General features: G+C 34.4%; 2 protein-coding genes across 4 annotated transcripts in view; both read left to right on the top strand.

Annotated features, from left to right (window-relative positions):
* The first annotated feature begins 303 nt into the window (after nucleotides 1-303).
* Nucleotides 304-2,659, top strand: LOC126969809 (SOSS complex subunit B homolog). Its single transcript, XM_050815377.1, has one exon. It carries the CDS (start codon nucleotides 846-848, stop codon nucleotides 1,398-1,400), a length of 555 nt encoding a protein of 184 aa, XP_050671334.1. The 5' UTR covers nucleotides 304-845; the 3' UTR covers nucleotides 1,401-2,659.
* A 5,658-nt stretch (nucleotides 2,660-8,317) lies between these two features.
* The window catches only part of LOC126969793 (uncharacterized), a 36,538-nt gene continuing 29,444 nt past the window's right edge, over nucleotides 8,318-15,411 (top strand). For all 3 annotated transcript variants that reach the window (XM_050815357.1, XM_050815359.1, XM_050815358.1), the window contains exon 1: nucleotides 8,318-8,463. In XM_050815357.1, the coding sequence (XP_050671314.1) occupies nucleotides 8,430-8,463 (34 nt within the window). In that variant the 5' untranslated portion in view covers nucleotides 8,318-8,429. The remainder of the gene's footprint in view (nucleotides 8,464-15,411) is intronic.

Genomic DNA, 15,411 nt, shown 5'->3' on the forward strand with positions numbered 1-15,411 from the left:
CAAAAATGTTAGTTCTTAAGACTATAGCGCCTTAACTAGGAAAATGTATTCGATACGTTTATTCCTAGTGCGTGAATAACAACCTATTTTTCTTAATTTCCCACCATTTTTCGATTTGGCCTCCTCCATTATTATTGTTCTAATAATATTAAAATGGAGGATCAAGGAAATTAAGAGAAACAATAGATGCTTTTTATGATTTATTTAACATTTACACTAATTATAGCTAGCCTAATTTTTAGCACTAATACTCTATGGCTCCAGGATCTCCAGCTCCATTGCAAATGAAACGAATAATATTGTGTAATTTTCGGAAGGTGACATGACACAAGCTCAAGCTTATTTGAGACAGGACTTTTGAGTAAAGGGGAGTAAGAGGGGAAAAGTGTGTAAAAGTGTTCTGTGGTGGGGAACCTCTGTCCGTTTGGAAAGTCAACCATTAGACCTTTAAATAGTAGTAGTTCATTTTTCATACTTGTTTTTGACATTTAGCAGAGACAGACAGGACAGTGTAACTGTGCAGACAATTTATATTGACATTGACGTATTGGGGCTTATTATTAAATATTTTATACACAATATTTTATTTTACTTTTAGTATTTAGTTTTGCCTACAATTGTTAATTAGTTTCTAGTACATACTTAATTAGGTTTTATTATTTTTATATTAATCATTGACTTTGATTGCCTGTTGCATATAATTGGATCACTATATCGATATTCCTAATATATGCAGCTAGCTATTGAAATATAAGCAGATAATACTTAAGGCCACCTCATCTTGTATTCTGCCTTTACCAACATTATCTCCGGAAGTACACACTATACACGAAGCTTTCGAAGTCATGAACACAACTGAGTACGTCCAAATCAAAGAGCTGAAGTCGGGCATGAAGAACATAAACGCGATTTTCATAGTTCTGGAGGTGAGCGCACCCACGCTGACGAAGGAAGCGCGCGAGGTGCGCACGCTGCGCGTGGCGGACGCGTCTGCCAGCGTGCACCTGTCGGTGTGGGACGAGGCGGGCGCACTGCTGCAGCCTGGCGACATTGTGCGGCTGACGCGCGGCTACGCGGCCCTGTGGCGGCACGCGCTGACACTGTACGCCGGCAAGTCGGGCGACATCCAGAAGGTGGGCGAGTTCTGCATGTTGTTCAACGAGCAGGTCAACATGAGTGAGCCGCAGCCGCCGCCGCCTGGAGCAGCGCCCGCGCACAACAACCACGCGGGCCGCGTGCCCTCCGCCACCGCACAGCCCGCTGCTGCCGCGGGTGCCCCACATCAAGGGCCACCCAAAAATGAACGGTTCAACCAAAACCGGCAAGAGGAGGGCGGCAAACACCAACACAAGACTTATGTGCGAGGTCGGGGTCAACAGAGAGGCAATGGCCGACGGTAGTTGCCTCCACTCTTTGATACACAGTGGCCAAACATGGGACTCTAGAAAATAAAACTATGAAAAAGAATGATGGTCAGGTCAGGAACATTATATCAAATCATTGTACATAATATTTATTATATTAATGTGAACACCTGTCTCATGAAATTATGTTCTTTTGAATTTTGAATCTTTCTAATATATCTAATTGAGGAATCCAATCCATATCATATTATGTAAATATGTCATGAATAGAGTAACTGTATATATCATCATATCATATAACATGTAGTAGGTAGTTAAATTAATAGCATAAAATGTATTGAACAATAAATATCTAGATATAAGTATTATAATATGTACCCTATCATCATAAATAACTTTGTATGTTGTATGTACATACAGTGAACAAAAAAATGTATTCCATATTTCAATTAAAATTCTGTATCTTTACACCCTTTCCTTTCCACAAGACTAGAATACAATTTTTAAATACAGCGATTAAATACTCTGATTTTAAATAGGATAGTAGCCCATGATAACCTATAATACATTAACAACCCATGTTATTTGTTAATGTATAATTATTGTATATAAAGTACTCTTTTATGCTTCAGTAATTATGACATTACATATTGTTAATAAAATTCAGGCTGTGAGAAGCTAACATTTTCTCAATAATTTAGTTCAGGAATAAAACAATCACTTGTATGACCCTTTTAAAACTAAAGCGACCTATTCTATACATTCTTGACAACAAGGCAACAATACAATGACATTATACCATCTTTCATATAATATAATACCTACTATATCAAATGTACACTCCAGGAGGCTGTGTTGTGCAGTGGTACATCACTCAACCTTACACTATTTTTTATTCTGTTCTTTAAGACTACTTGACACAGACAAACGAAACATTCAAAGTTTGTGTCTGTCTAGAATTAGATACCCATCCCTAGGACAGTTAAATTTTCTTGAACCTCATTGAAGTTAAAACAATGCTTAATTAATAATTTCTGTAATAACAATTAATACACACTAAACCGTTGGGTACCCAGTACCATGTTCAACTGCACATGCTAGTGTTGACTTACATAATATTATTTCTTTCTTTTTATTCTTAATTTCCTGAATATTTACAGTAATTGTTAACTATATTATAATTTGTGGGCAATCGAGGCCCTTATATATTATGTATTAGGATAAGAATTTTTTTTTGTACATCACTGTTGCCAAAATAAAATATGTTTAAGGCCTGGGAAGAGCCTCTAAATGTGCTTGGTGTCTTTTGTGATTTATTTGTTTGATTGTGTTGAACATGGGTCCGAAATTTTTACTATTAGTTATTAGAAGTATACTATTGAACATTACGATTTCCTGTTTAGATTTCAAAAGGTAGACGTGAATAGAAAGCGGTCTTCTGAATCTATCTTAAAGTGGGGGTTCCTCAGGGTACGATTTTAGGACCTTTTCTATTCCTGATCACTACGATTAAATATCTAATTATGTTATTTTCTGATTCAAATTCAAATATTTTTATTCAAAATAGGATATGAAATCACTCATTGAAAGTCAAAAAGTACTATTCGAAAATGAATGCAGTCCTGAGAAGAACCAGCGCAAGAAACTCGGCGGGCTTTTTTAATAAAATTTCGATACAATCAAATTTATAATTTCAATAGCCTGACGGTGGTCATATCATTCCCAATCTGTGGTTTCACTAAGAAAGTTACCAACCTGATTATATTAGTAACTTTTAACCACATAAAAGTCTTTTAAAAAATAAACTTTTTAAAAAGGTATATTTGTTTGATAATAGGATAGGACATAATACCTACTATGTAACTGTACTACTAAGCTAGTCGCGCCGAATCTATTTCATTTAATTGTCTAATCTTTTAAACCGCGTATGCTACAGAACTACGTATATTATCCAATCCTTCTGTATGGGGGCCCCATTGTCATTTGGAACCAAGATTAATGCCAAGAAATATAGCAGATTCCACCGGTTTTAAGGCCATTAAATTACCTTCATAAAAAAATACTTCACACACGACAGCTCCACGATCGATGATCGGCAAATATGAGTGCGCTAGCGGGCTGGTAGCGATCACAAAAATTTTGGTGGCCGGTCGTTTGCGATTATAGTGGAATTTGAAGTTTTGTTTTTATTAGGATTTTATCATTATCCTACTGGTCAGTCTCCTTCGAGACTAAAAAGGGGTATCTGGTCCAAAGTAAGGTTCAGAACGGCAGTTAATGATGTTAGTTTTAGACGACTTATAAAATTTTGGGACAGTATGGCTTCTATTCTATTTAATACAATTCTATTCAAAATGACTGACTGACCTTTGTCTTTAATGCAGGCTTTTAATCTGACAGGACACGAATTTTAATGTACGCTGTTTTCATGGGAAATTTTGCCACTGTTGGCATGTCGTTTAATACAGATCATGTTTTATAAAACTGATCTAATTTGTAGTCCAAGGAGTTCAGTTCTGAGTTAGTCTTCAGCATTTTAAATATCATAAATACCAAAGGAATTCAAATAATCAAGGAAAGGAAAGAAAACTATGAATAAAAAAGGAAACATTCCATTAAACCAAAATCAGCTCAAGATAGACAATAGTAGTACCTACCTACTTATCCTAATATGAGACAATGTGTGGAGAGTCGTCAGTGGTAGAAGGTACCACAAGGATTGCATTAGCTTGGTTAGTGATTTAGATACTGTCCTAATTGTCAGGAAGATTGATTTTTTAGATATTTACCTCTAAGTAAGTACTGTCTTATCTGTAAGACCGATTAATGATCTTGTTCCTAAGCAAACTATGCTATTATGTTCCATGGCCTTTTTTTGTTACCTACTTTGGTAATTTCTTTGATTAACGCGAGTGTAACACATAAAAAAACCACTTAGTTTTAAAGCGTGTGTTATTGAAACTGTGTTCCCCTGAAAACGAGATCCGGAAAGGTCTTGAAACGTCGGTCGGTTCAACTAAAATAATAATAAAAATGTATCGCTTACGAAAAAATCGAATCTAAAAACACAGTTACAATTACTACGTGTTACACACAGATACATTTTTAATTTTTGGGTAATAATACTTTTAAGAAGAAAATACTACTTTTATTTTTTATGTAGACTTCTGGTCCTGAGTAGCATTTTAGGCAAAATATTTATTAAAATAACTTAGATAGTTGTGCAAGGATCTCATGGAAACCCTTGATTGATGAATACATATTTTTATATTATAATATTAATACATAAATTAAGTGTATACAGCAGGCTTTGGTCACTATGGTTTAAAGGCTAAAGGTTAAGGTTACAGAATTATTATTGTTTATGTGGGTTTTGATTTACTATATCAAAATTTTATTATAACATATTTTCTTAATTAATTAAAATTTATAAATCAAACATAAAACTCTGATTTTATTTATCACCTATTTGGAATATTTATTGTTTTTGAGTTTGCTTTACATTAGGCACTTAATTCAGTTTACCTATAAATTTAAAACAACTGACAAACCAAGTTTAGAGTATCTGCATAATGTAGTCAGTCGAAATCGCTAATTTTCTTGGAATAACATTAGATTCCAAACTATAATGGGGTTCGTTCCTAGACGTTTATACTGAAAGATTGTATTGTTGTTACTTTTACAGCATTTTGTCATATGTTATCGATACTTTTATAGGATAATGTGGGTTATGATTATATTTTTCTGCTACAGAAAAGAGCTATTCGGGATATATACTTATACGAACCAAGAGAGACGCATCTAAAGGTTTTTTTAAATTATTATAGCTTACTACCAGTCAGTATACCACTTAGTCGGGCCGTAAATACTGTTGTATCAAATAAATAATAATAAAAAAAATATATTTGAATTTAGAATCTATCATTTTTATATGATTGTTCATTGAGTTTTCTCATTTTGGCGCCAATACATTGTATAATATTTTGCGATATTAAAATGGAGTGGAGTGATTTAGAGAACCGAATCGCTGTGATTGCATTACATAAAGTAGGTATGGAGCCAAAAGCAATTTTAAAAACTCTCCAACGCTAGGTAATACTAAATGTTTGTGTACCGGTCTATTAATAGTACAATGAGACTTCCTCTGGTTGTGACAGAAAAAGGCCATCCACGTAGTGTTCATACGTAAAAGTTGGTCAAAGCAGTAAGGGAAAGAATTCGAACAAGTCCTGTCCGAAAGCAAAAGATTTTATCTCGGGAGATGATCTTCATCTAGTTCAGCACCTAGAACCATGTCGCGTATTTTAAAAGATGAGTTAGGACTTGCAGCCTATAAGAGGCGTACTGGTCATTTTTTAACACGGACTAGTAAAATATAAGGACTCCGTGTCACCTTAAATAACAGTGAAGCACCAAAACAAGCCCATTAACGTGTAAATACATAACCCCACGCACACACATACACTACTACAGGCTGATAGGCGGCCATTGTGGGAATTGTCATCGTCTGTAACAGATCAGTTTGCGTCTCAATAAACTATTTAAAAAAGGGCCGTCGTGCGTTGTGAAAAAGTGTAAAAACGATACTATATATGTATTTGTGGCCATATATGATTATTTAAGGGAGAAAAAATTGTGTAACTAGTATCCCCCGTAAGCGCACATACACTAGCATAACGGTGCTTCACTTCCTAATATCAAGGCGCGGAGTCCTTTTTTTACTCGTCAGTGTTTATTAAGTGGTAATTTAAAAAAGAATAGGGTGGTAAAATCGAAGCAACTACTGAAGCGGTATGCAAAGGGAGGTCACAGAAAATTTTTGTTTACAGATGAGATTCTTTTTTACAATTGAGCAACATTTTAACAAAAAAAATGACGGTATTTATGCTCAAAGCTCTAAGGAAGCTTCCCAATTAGTCGACAGAGTGCAACGTGGGTACTATCCGACTTCAGTGATGGTTTGATGGGGTATTAGCTATGAAGGAGTGACTGAGCCATACTTTTGTGAAAAAGGTTTAAAAAAAATGAGACAAGTGTATCCAGATACCATTCTTGAGAAGGTAGTGAAGCCCCTTAACTATACCATATTCAATAACCAAGAATGGTCTTTCCAGCAAGACTGAGCGCCGGTTCCTAAAGCTCGGTCTACACAGTCTTGGCTGGAAACGAACGTTTCGGACTTCATCAGAGCTGAAGACTATCCGTCGTTTAGTCCCGATATTAATCCCACTGGTTTATAATTTATACCAGTTTTAGAGAGTACGGCTTGCTCTAAACGCCATGATAATCTGGAGCCCCTAAAACAATCCGGATGGATTGGCAGTGAACAATTTTCTCATGGAAAGAGTGCGTGCTTCTATTGATAACTGGCCTCAACGTTTAAAAGACTGTATTGCAGCCAATGGAGACGACTTCGAATAAGCTTTTCTTATATATTAAATTGTTTTATATATATATGTATTAAACTAACACACTGTAAAAGTATTAAATGTTATTTAATTTTAATAGAATTTTTTTTCTTTGTTTCAGTATTTATGGCAAGACTGGGTATATAATCTAAAATGCTTATGAGTTCCTGGTCAGAAAGAAATGATATTTTTAATTCTTATTTCGGTGATAATTGATCAAAGGACATACGACGACGACGCGTACGCTCGTTTGTCCTCCTATTCCATAAAAAAAGGACATAATCGCAAGCGAATCCGCGGGTTGAGTTCGAAATGCTAAAAAAATGCATAAAAAAATTTGCTGCTCGTGCCGTCGATGCATTCTTATATATATTTGACTTATTTTTGTAAGGAATTTTTACTTCTTCAAAAAAAACTGAAGTAATAGCAACTGGATAAACTGAAGTACTTAATACTTTTTACCAAAGAATAATAAAGCTAATAATAGTCATAAGTCTCGCGTATTGTTGGGAGCTGTTTTTTATGGAAGACGAGGACAAACGAGCGTACAGCTGATGTTGCAGGTTACCTACCTGATGTTAAATGATAACCACAGCCCACATTCCTTTTGCAACACCGGAGGAATTACAGGAGCGTTGCCAGCCTTTTGTAAAGGTAAGTTGACGCTCTGACACACGATAGACTAGGCATCCAGAAGGTAAATCCTTGGAATGCTGTGAATGCTCTCACGTGATGAATCTTTTAGAAGGATTAATAAAAATCATAATAGATAACTTTATCTTAAGTTTGCTTCAACACTGACTCATTTTTAGCCGAGGCTACATTAGTTGGTGCTGGGGATCCTGCTTCAACTGCTGAAAACATCAAACGTCACAAATATGTCGGTCGCAGTACAAAATATTATCTACGCGTTTCAGTACAGCTTTTGCGGGTACTCTTGGTATTCTTCCTCGTTTAGTGATAGTTTTTATGTAGATTAAACATATTAAGTACATATTCCAAACAATAATACGCATTGTTATGTTGTGAATAAATAATAAGTTTGTAGATTACTTATCTTAATGCTAAATGCTACCTACTATTCAATACAATTCACATATTGCCAGCACTAAGAAACAATACCAAAATTGGCTGGTGATGTCTTCCTGGTTAGACACAGATGTTACTCCGGGTCGGAACGAGCACACTGTAGGCAGTGCCGGATTAAACCGGTCCTTGACCTTTATTCGAAATAGTCGATTACCGAGGAAATGTTGTAACGTTTTCGTGACATCACATCTTAATAAGTTTTACTCAAAAAAATACTCTCAGGCAGAGATGTGTGGGCTTAAATATGCAGGGCCCCCTTTCGCGCTGGGCCCATAGCATATACTACTATTGGTACGTGGTTAATCCGGCAGTGACTCTTGATATGCCGTTGACAAGATCATCGTATCACGGTAGAACAACGGACGAGCAGGCACAAGTGAGTGCAGACGACCGCGGCGGTGTCGCAATGTCGTGGAAGCCGCGAGATCCGCTCTCGAGACGCGATGCTCAGCGACATTGCGCTGTCAGGTAGCCGGTAGGCGACCTCGACACTGGCCCGGTGGTGGTGGCGAGTTGCTTGGCAGCTCGGCTCCCTCGTCACCAGCACCAGTCACAGTGACGCACCAACATGGCGCGGGCGTCTCCTGTTCTCTACGTACTATGTGAGTTGTTTACAATATATTCAAATATATTGTATTTTATAATCCTACCTAACATACATGTTGCTATAATTTATTAGGCAGAATAATCGAAAGAAGACATTCCCTCGACGTTTATTTTTAAATATATTTATTACATATTAATTATTATTACTGAAAACGCAAGAATATTTTGTAATTATATTATAAAACAAAACTCCGACGGATCGATGTGTGAACACGAAAGATATTTGAGAGACACTATTACAAGGGGCATAGACTTATAGACGCGGGTTCGAGTCCCGCGAGGATGTTTTAAAAGCAACAGATCCTATAACAATGATTTGTTGTCTATTTATTTTTGCATTCACTGTTTACAATTGTATTGAAGTCCATGTAAATTAATTTGCGGGCAGAAACTTGTTGGAAAGCAATCATTAATGGTAGAACTTACGTATGACGTGCCCTTTGCCCTGCTGCTACCTGCAGCTAGATGCACCCTCTACGTTCATTGATACTAAATAATCAAAAGTAAATTATAAAATAAATAAATAAATTATAAATTATATGATAACAAAATTTTAAACTATAATATTTTAAAAACATTGACAACCTATTCAATTATATTAGTCATGTTCACTACCACCAAGTTTAATGACGCAAATATCAATATAAGTCAGTGATATAATACGATACGTTTATGTATAAAATATACTCGAGATAAAAATAAAGAAATTATCAAAATATTAGTTAGATAATCTTTGAATAAAAACTGTTGATTGATTACTCTAATGAAACAGTGATTTTATATAATGTAAGCTGTTTAGTGAAATAAAATAAACTGTCAAATTGTATGAAAGGTTATTTAATAATCTTATATATAAAATTCTCGTGTCATGGTGTTAAACATTGAACTCCTCCGAAACGGCTTGACCGATTCTCATGAAATTTTGAGTGCATATTGGGTAGGTCTGAGAATCGGACAACATCTATTTTCATCCCCCTAAATGTTAAGGGTGGTCCACATGATTTTTTTTTAATTTTTTTGACATTTTTTTATCAATTTGTTTGATTATGAGTCAGCATTAAAAATACATACAACCTCACCCATCTACGATCAACAGTTACTTTTGTATTGCGATTTTAATATCGGTAATATTATATTTAGTAATAAACGAATACGTCAATACGTTTTCTTTGAATTAAGAGTTTTTTTTTATGTAATTTATGTAATAATCTAAAGTAATATAATAAACTGGAAACATATGCGTTTTTGTATATATGTAATATTTTCACACAAAAACTACTGGACCAATTTCAAAAATTCTTTCAGCATTAGAAAGCTGTATCTTCACTGAGTGACATAGGCTATATTACTATTGCAAACAAAATAGGAATCATTAAAAAATCAATACTATAACCCAAGGTGTGAAAAAAATAATCATAAGAAGTCTCTAATCGCGTGCGCTGCGGAAACTATTGACGATAGAACAAAAAAATGTTCTGCAGAATTATAGGACGTATCGATATCTCCAAAAAAAGTCCGCACTACCATCCAACTACTGTAGTTATGCCACTATAACTACCTTTTTACATTTTAAAAGTTCATATAAGTGCAGATAATTATCAAACCATAGTATTCATATCTCTGTGTTTTCCTTATTCCATTATTTTAATTTTGATATCTATTTTATTCAAGACCGTTACAATACGTGTAAAATAATAATATTTTTTTTTTATAATCGGACATTCTATTTAAAAGATATAACGAATTTCAAAATGTCAATCTAAAGAAAAAGGATTGTGTGGTTTTATGAAACCACGGTAAAAGTGAAACTTTTTTACACATTATAGACATTTAACTAAAAATTTTTGGAATAATATTCCATAAAGGGTATAAAAATCGCTTTATCAATCTTACTTTTATACTTGCAAAATTGGAATGATAATGGGAAATTATAAAAGTAGACTAAGTCTCCACCTAATATTTTTATTGAACTCTGTGTCTTAGCCCTGGTCAAAAACAAACAAAATAGCGTGGAGCACTGGCACAAATGAGTAATGGTCTATATACTACACGGTCAGCTGCTGCGAACTATAGGCGCCGCCCGACCGTCACGTGACTATAATAATAAAATAATAACTAAGTAAACAAAACTTTATGTTATCAAAAATAAATCTATAGTCCGACTTAGTAGACTTTCCACTACCACGAGATCGGTATCTAAGCGAGTGAAATCGCGGGGCATTGCTAGTTTTAAATAAGTTAATGTAAGTTGGGATTACGAAGGATTTGCTTCCTAAAAACGCTCTAGTAGCTGCCAGGTATATATAACAAGTCAACTGAGAATGCAGGAATATTTATCCATAATAAGATATAAAGAACTTAGGAAATGTAAACTTAAATAATCCATTATAAGTATAGAGTAAAATAAAATTATATGTATTAAAATTTATCTACGCTATAGTCGAGAAGTCGTAAAGCATGGCAGACTTTTAATAAAAATAAATGATGTAATAGTCGGTTATGTTGACGCCATTCACTAAATATCCCTTTTGTTCTTGATAATCTAGATTCTAGACCGCTGTCCTGATTATCTAGACATTGTCGTATTATTTAAGTACCTACTGCTGATAAACTATCATAAGGCTAACACTAAAATTCAAAAATCAAAAGTGATTTATTTAATTGGGTAAAAAACCTTACACAGGAAAAAGGCTTTTTTGCATACATGAGTCAGAACTCAAAAGTTATACATATTACCTTTTTCTTTCGGAAAACGCTGAGAAGGTACGAAACTCTTTGCCACTCTTTTAAATCAATATTTACAGCTTTATTATTTTACAAATTACTTTAATTACTGCGCAAAGTAATGCTACATAAATATTATTTCAACAGTGCGATTAACCCGACCATGTTAAAATATAGACAATGTAAATTAAACACCAAAGCTATTCAGTTACAATTGCTGCATCACTCCGCACATAATACCTATTATAAATAAGATTAAATTTAGCGGCACCTCATTATAATGGACAGGGCGTATCAATGACCATTAGCCGAACGTCCTGCTCAATAAAAAAAGAATTAAACTAATAATATGTTCACCATTAGTACTTTTCTTTTTGTCTATATTAAGGGGAAATCACTTTATTGTTGTGATCACTTACACTTAGTACATTTGAGTTGCCCTGCACTGCATTATAGACTGTCACTACACTATTTCAAAAGCTTTAATCATTCAGGATCAGATTAACGACGAGTTCACATGACTTTCAAGCCTTTGCCATGGGGCGTTACAATCATACAAAAATGTGCTTCGAATCTTTGTGGAATTTTGACATCGTAAGGTCGCGGTGAAGGACGTCGTTTCTTACGGACAAGGGGTGATTTATAATACTTCTAAGTAGCTTATTACAAAAACGTTATACAATTGGAATGTTTGTAAGCCACCAACCAAAAAGTTGTTTGCAATAAGTCTATACAGGTATAAGTATCTGTCTATGCAAGGTGACTTTGTTTTTCACTGATTCCTTTTGAAGAATTCAGTTCATAGTTTTGTAGCGGACCTCTCGCTCATCTCGTTTCTTCTTGACATGAGCTTTCCAGCATAGCTTTAAGTCTTATGTCTCGCCATGTTACTTGGCTGTATTGTGGTAGGCTATTGGTTGTTCTCGGGTGATCTTAATATATATAAATCCAGTGTCCTGATGTTTGTTTCCAGTGAACTTCTAAACTAATGAACGGATTTTAATGGGGATTACTTCATGGAGTGTAGTTTAGATCAACTTGAGAGATAGGATAGTTTTTATTTTGATTTGGGACTCTGCATCTTGCGTTTGCCTTACACCCGTCACAACTGTGTTATCTGAAAACATTGTTATTTAGCTCTAGAATGTCAAAGATGACATTGTACACAGACGACCTTTAAATTCTGCGAAGGCATCATCTTGTCTGACTAGAAATACTATAATTGTGAGTTACGATACTGGTAACTGCAGTATTTTTTTAATTCACTCCACGGCCTCAATCTGATTCAACTTAGTGGAGAAAGTTCCTTGAAAACCGCACAAACCGTGGTAAAAATCTGTGTGATGTACTTTTTGCTGATGACACCTCACTTATTTTTAGAGTGGACAGAAATAGAAATTATGTTGACGAAATAAATGGTACAGTCACACGAATAACAAAGTGGTTCTCGGTAAATAACCTAGTCCTTAGAGCTGGAAGATTAGACAGCTCACAATTAATATTAACAGCATCTTTGTGTTACAAAAACGGGCGCAATGATCAATCTATCAGTCAGGTTCAAGATTTTCCCTATGGGAGCTTTTTGAGGATATATATATTTTAACGGTTGCTTCTCAACGGTTGTTTGTAAAGAGGAGTGAATTTCACACCTTCAACACAAGACACAAACATAAATTGCGTAGGCAATGATTAGTGTCGTCCACAAAAAGTACATTCTTCTTTTATGGGAATGGGTGTCCGCATTTATAATAAACTACCAATTTGCATGCAAGAATTGCCCTTTAATAGATTTAAATCATTATATTAATTTAACAAAGAAAATTTTAACTGAAAAGGCTTATTACACTATATTATATTTATGATTACCTGAATGACAAAAGCGCGTGGCTGCTTATCGAAACATAAAGAGAAATACATACTGTCACAATAACATAATGAGTAATTTAATTTAAATTTAATATTACTTACATTTTTTGACAAGTACAAGTGTATATCTTATATCTTTAAACGAGCAATTCTTCTATATATATATATATATAATCTGAATCTCGGAAACGGCTCCAACGATTTTCATAAAATTAAGTATGCAGGGGATTTCGGGGGTGATAAATCGATCTAGCTAGGTTTCAATTAAAAAAAATGGTTTTATCCATGTTTGAATGAGAAACCGCTACAATAACATTAGAATACAAAGGTAAATTTCGCCATTATATACAAGACTATAATAGCTCAGATGGGACATTGGGTGATCCGGAAAGCAGAAGACCCCGGTTCGAATCCAGATGTCCTATTAGTTTTTTTTTGTTCAAGTTTTGTACATTCTTAAAAATCCGAGCAAGGCTCGGTCGTCCGGATATTAATTATAATATGCAACTACTGAATAAATAAGTACCATTGTTTTAACCACTTTGGGACTGAAATGTCGTCGGTCTTTTAAATTGCTTTGCAAAAACCGATACAGTTCACGGGCACAATTTAAATTGTCGTCTTCATAGCCAACTACACCTAATATCGTTTCATAATACTCTTGAGTTACGAATAAATGCTCATGTTTCTCAATTTATGATGAACTGGAACAAAACCGCGAAATAGTCTTTAAGTTGTGAAATGTAATATGTTGATGAAGATTAATTGAGATGAGTTGTATTTATTGTTTATATTATTATTTATAGGATACAAACCAATTTGGCTCAGACCGGTCTTAACTCAGATCATGTAAGATCTTAATCGACAACATATTTTTCTATTATCTTTTTAAGAGGTTAGTGCTAAAAGCGATTTGTTTTATTCTATTACGAAATGCACTAAATAATTAATTAGACAGAAAACCGTTATATTCTCTTCTGTTGAAATAATCTATGAAAATTCAGTTTCATTAAAGTGACAGGCTATTAGGGTTGGCACTTTTTTCAGTTTAATAAATATTTTCTTTTTCGTGGGGTCTTTATTTATCACGCTGTATTAGCTATTAGAGACTGATATTATTTAGATACATACATATTTGTAAAATAAAATTGCAGAGATAATATAGCAAGCCAATCAAATTATTGAGCTGGTTAAATCGCATATTGACATTATCATGGACACGCCTCTATCAAGTTGATTTATAGAGAGGCCCACGGAGGTATATACCGACAAAGATGACACAACAACCTTTGGTATTGAACATATTTTGGATGTCGAGTCGGGGCTAACATAATGTCAAGGTCTCGCGAGGCGCGGACCTTTCTCTGTCCGCCGTCCGGTTCCCCATTCCGTCCGCGACAGACGCCACGATCAACAGCCACATAAAGTATGTGGCTGTTGATCAAATCAATATCTAACACATAAGCTTGTTTTCTGCATATTTGGATTTCTAACATGTTTGAGACCTGGGACGAGTCTCGAGATGTACTTGGTGTATTTTGCGAAATTATACCGTTGTATTGATCATCATTGGTCAGAAAGTTATGCCATTAGTTAATAGAAATATAATATGAACATTATCCTATTATCCGATATCCTACCTAAACTAGAGAAAATCTGTACAAAAGGAAATGGGCGTTTCACAGGGTATAATTTTAGGACCTTTTCTAATCCTGATTAATGAAAGCTAAGGGTATCGAATTGTGTTGTTTTCTGATTAAAATTGAAATATATTTTTATTCAAAATAGGATATGAATTCACTTATTGAAAGTCAAAAACTACTATTCGGAAATGAATGCAGAACTGAGAAGAATAGGCGCAAGAAACTTAGTGGACTTCTTTTCCTTTTTCTAATAAAGTTTCGATACAATCAAGTTTATTAATTATAAACTTGATTGTATCGAAACTTTATTAGCGTTAAATAGCGTGAAGGTATAAGGCAAATAATTGTGATACGAAACAATAATACAGACAATAAGTGATTATAAGGCTTGTCTTATCTGTTTCTCTACCACGCCTTATAAATAATGAAGTCTTTTAAACTTTAAAAGGTCTTATAACTCAATTTACTTTTAAATTTTAACAAAATGCTTAAATCTGTTAACTTACAAAACTTTTGATATAATTCAGCAGAGGAGAATATATCATAGACCATGTTATAAAAGCACATACATGAAATTAAACAAAATACATACGATAGACAGCAGATACCACAGTGGCACTACGCCACGGCAACTATTTCTAATTTATTTACTAACATTTAATTAATTAACAGTTCAGCGACATGATTGTGTTTTCTCTTGTCAACTATTTT

This window comes from Leptidea sinapis, chromosome 19, assembly GCF_905404315.1.
Source record: "Leptidea sinapis chromosome 19, ilLepSina1.1, whole genome shotgun sequence".
NCBI classification, from domain to species: domain Eukaryota; kingdom Metazoa; phylum Arthropoda; class Insecta; order Lepidoptera; family Pieridae; genus Leptidea; species Leptidea sinapis.

What these genes read in the sequence shown, in the direction of transcription:
- LOC126969809 (XM_050815377.1), top strand. Translation starts at nt 846, where the DNA reads ATGAACACAACTGAGTACGTCCAAATCAAAGAGCTGAAGTCGGGCATG.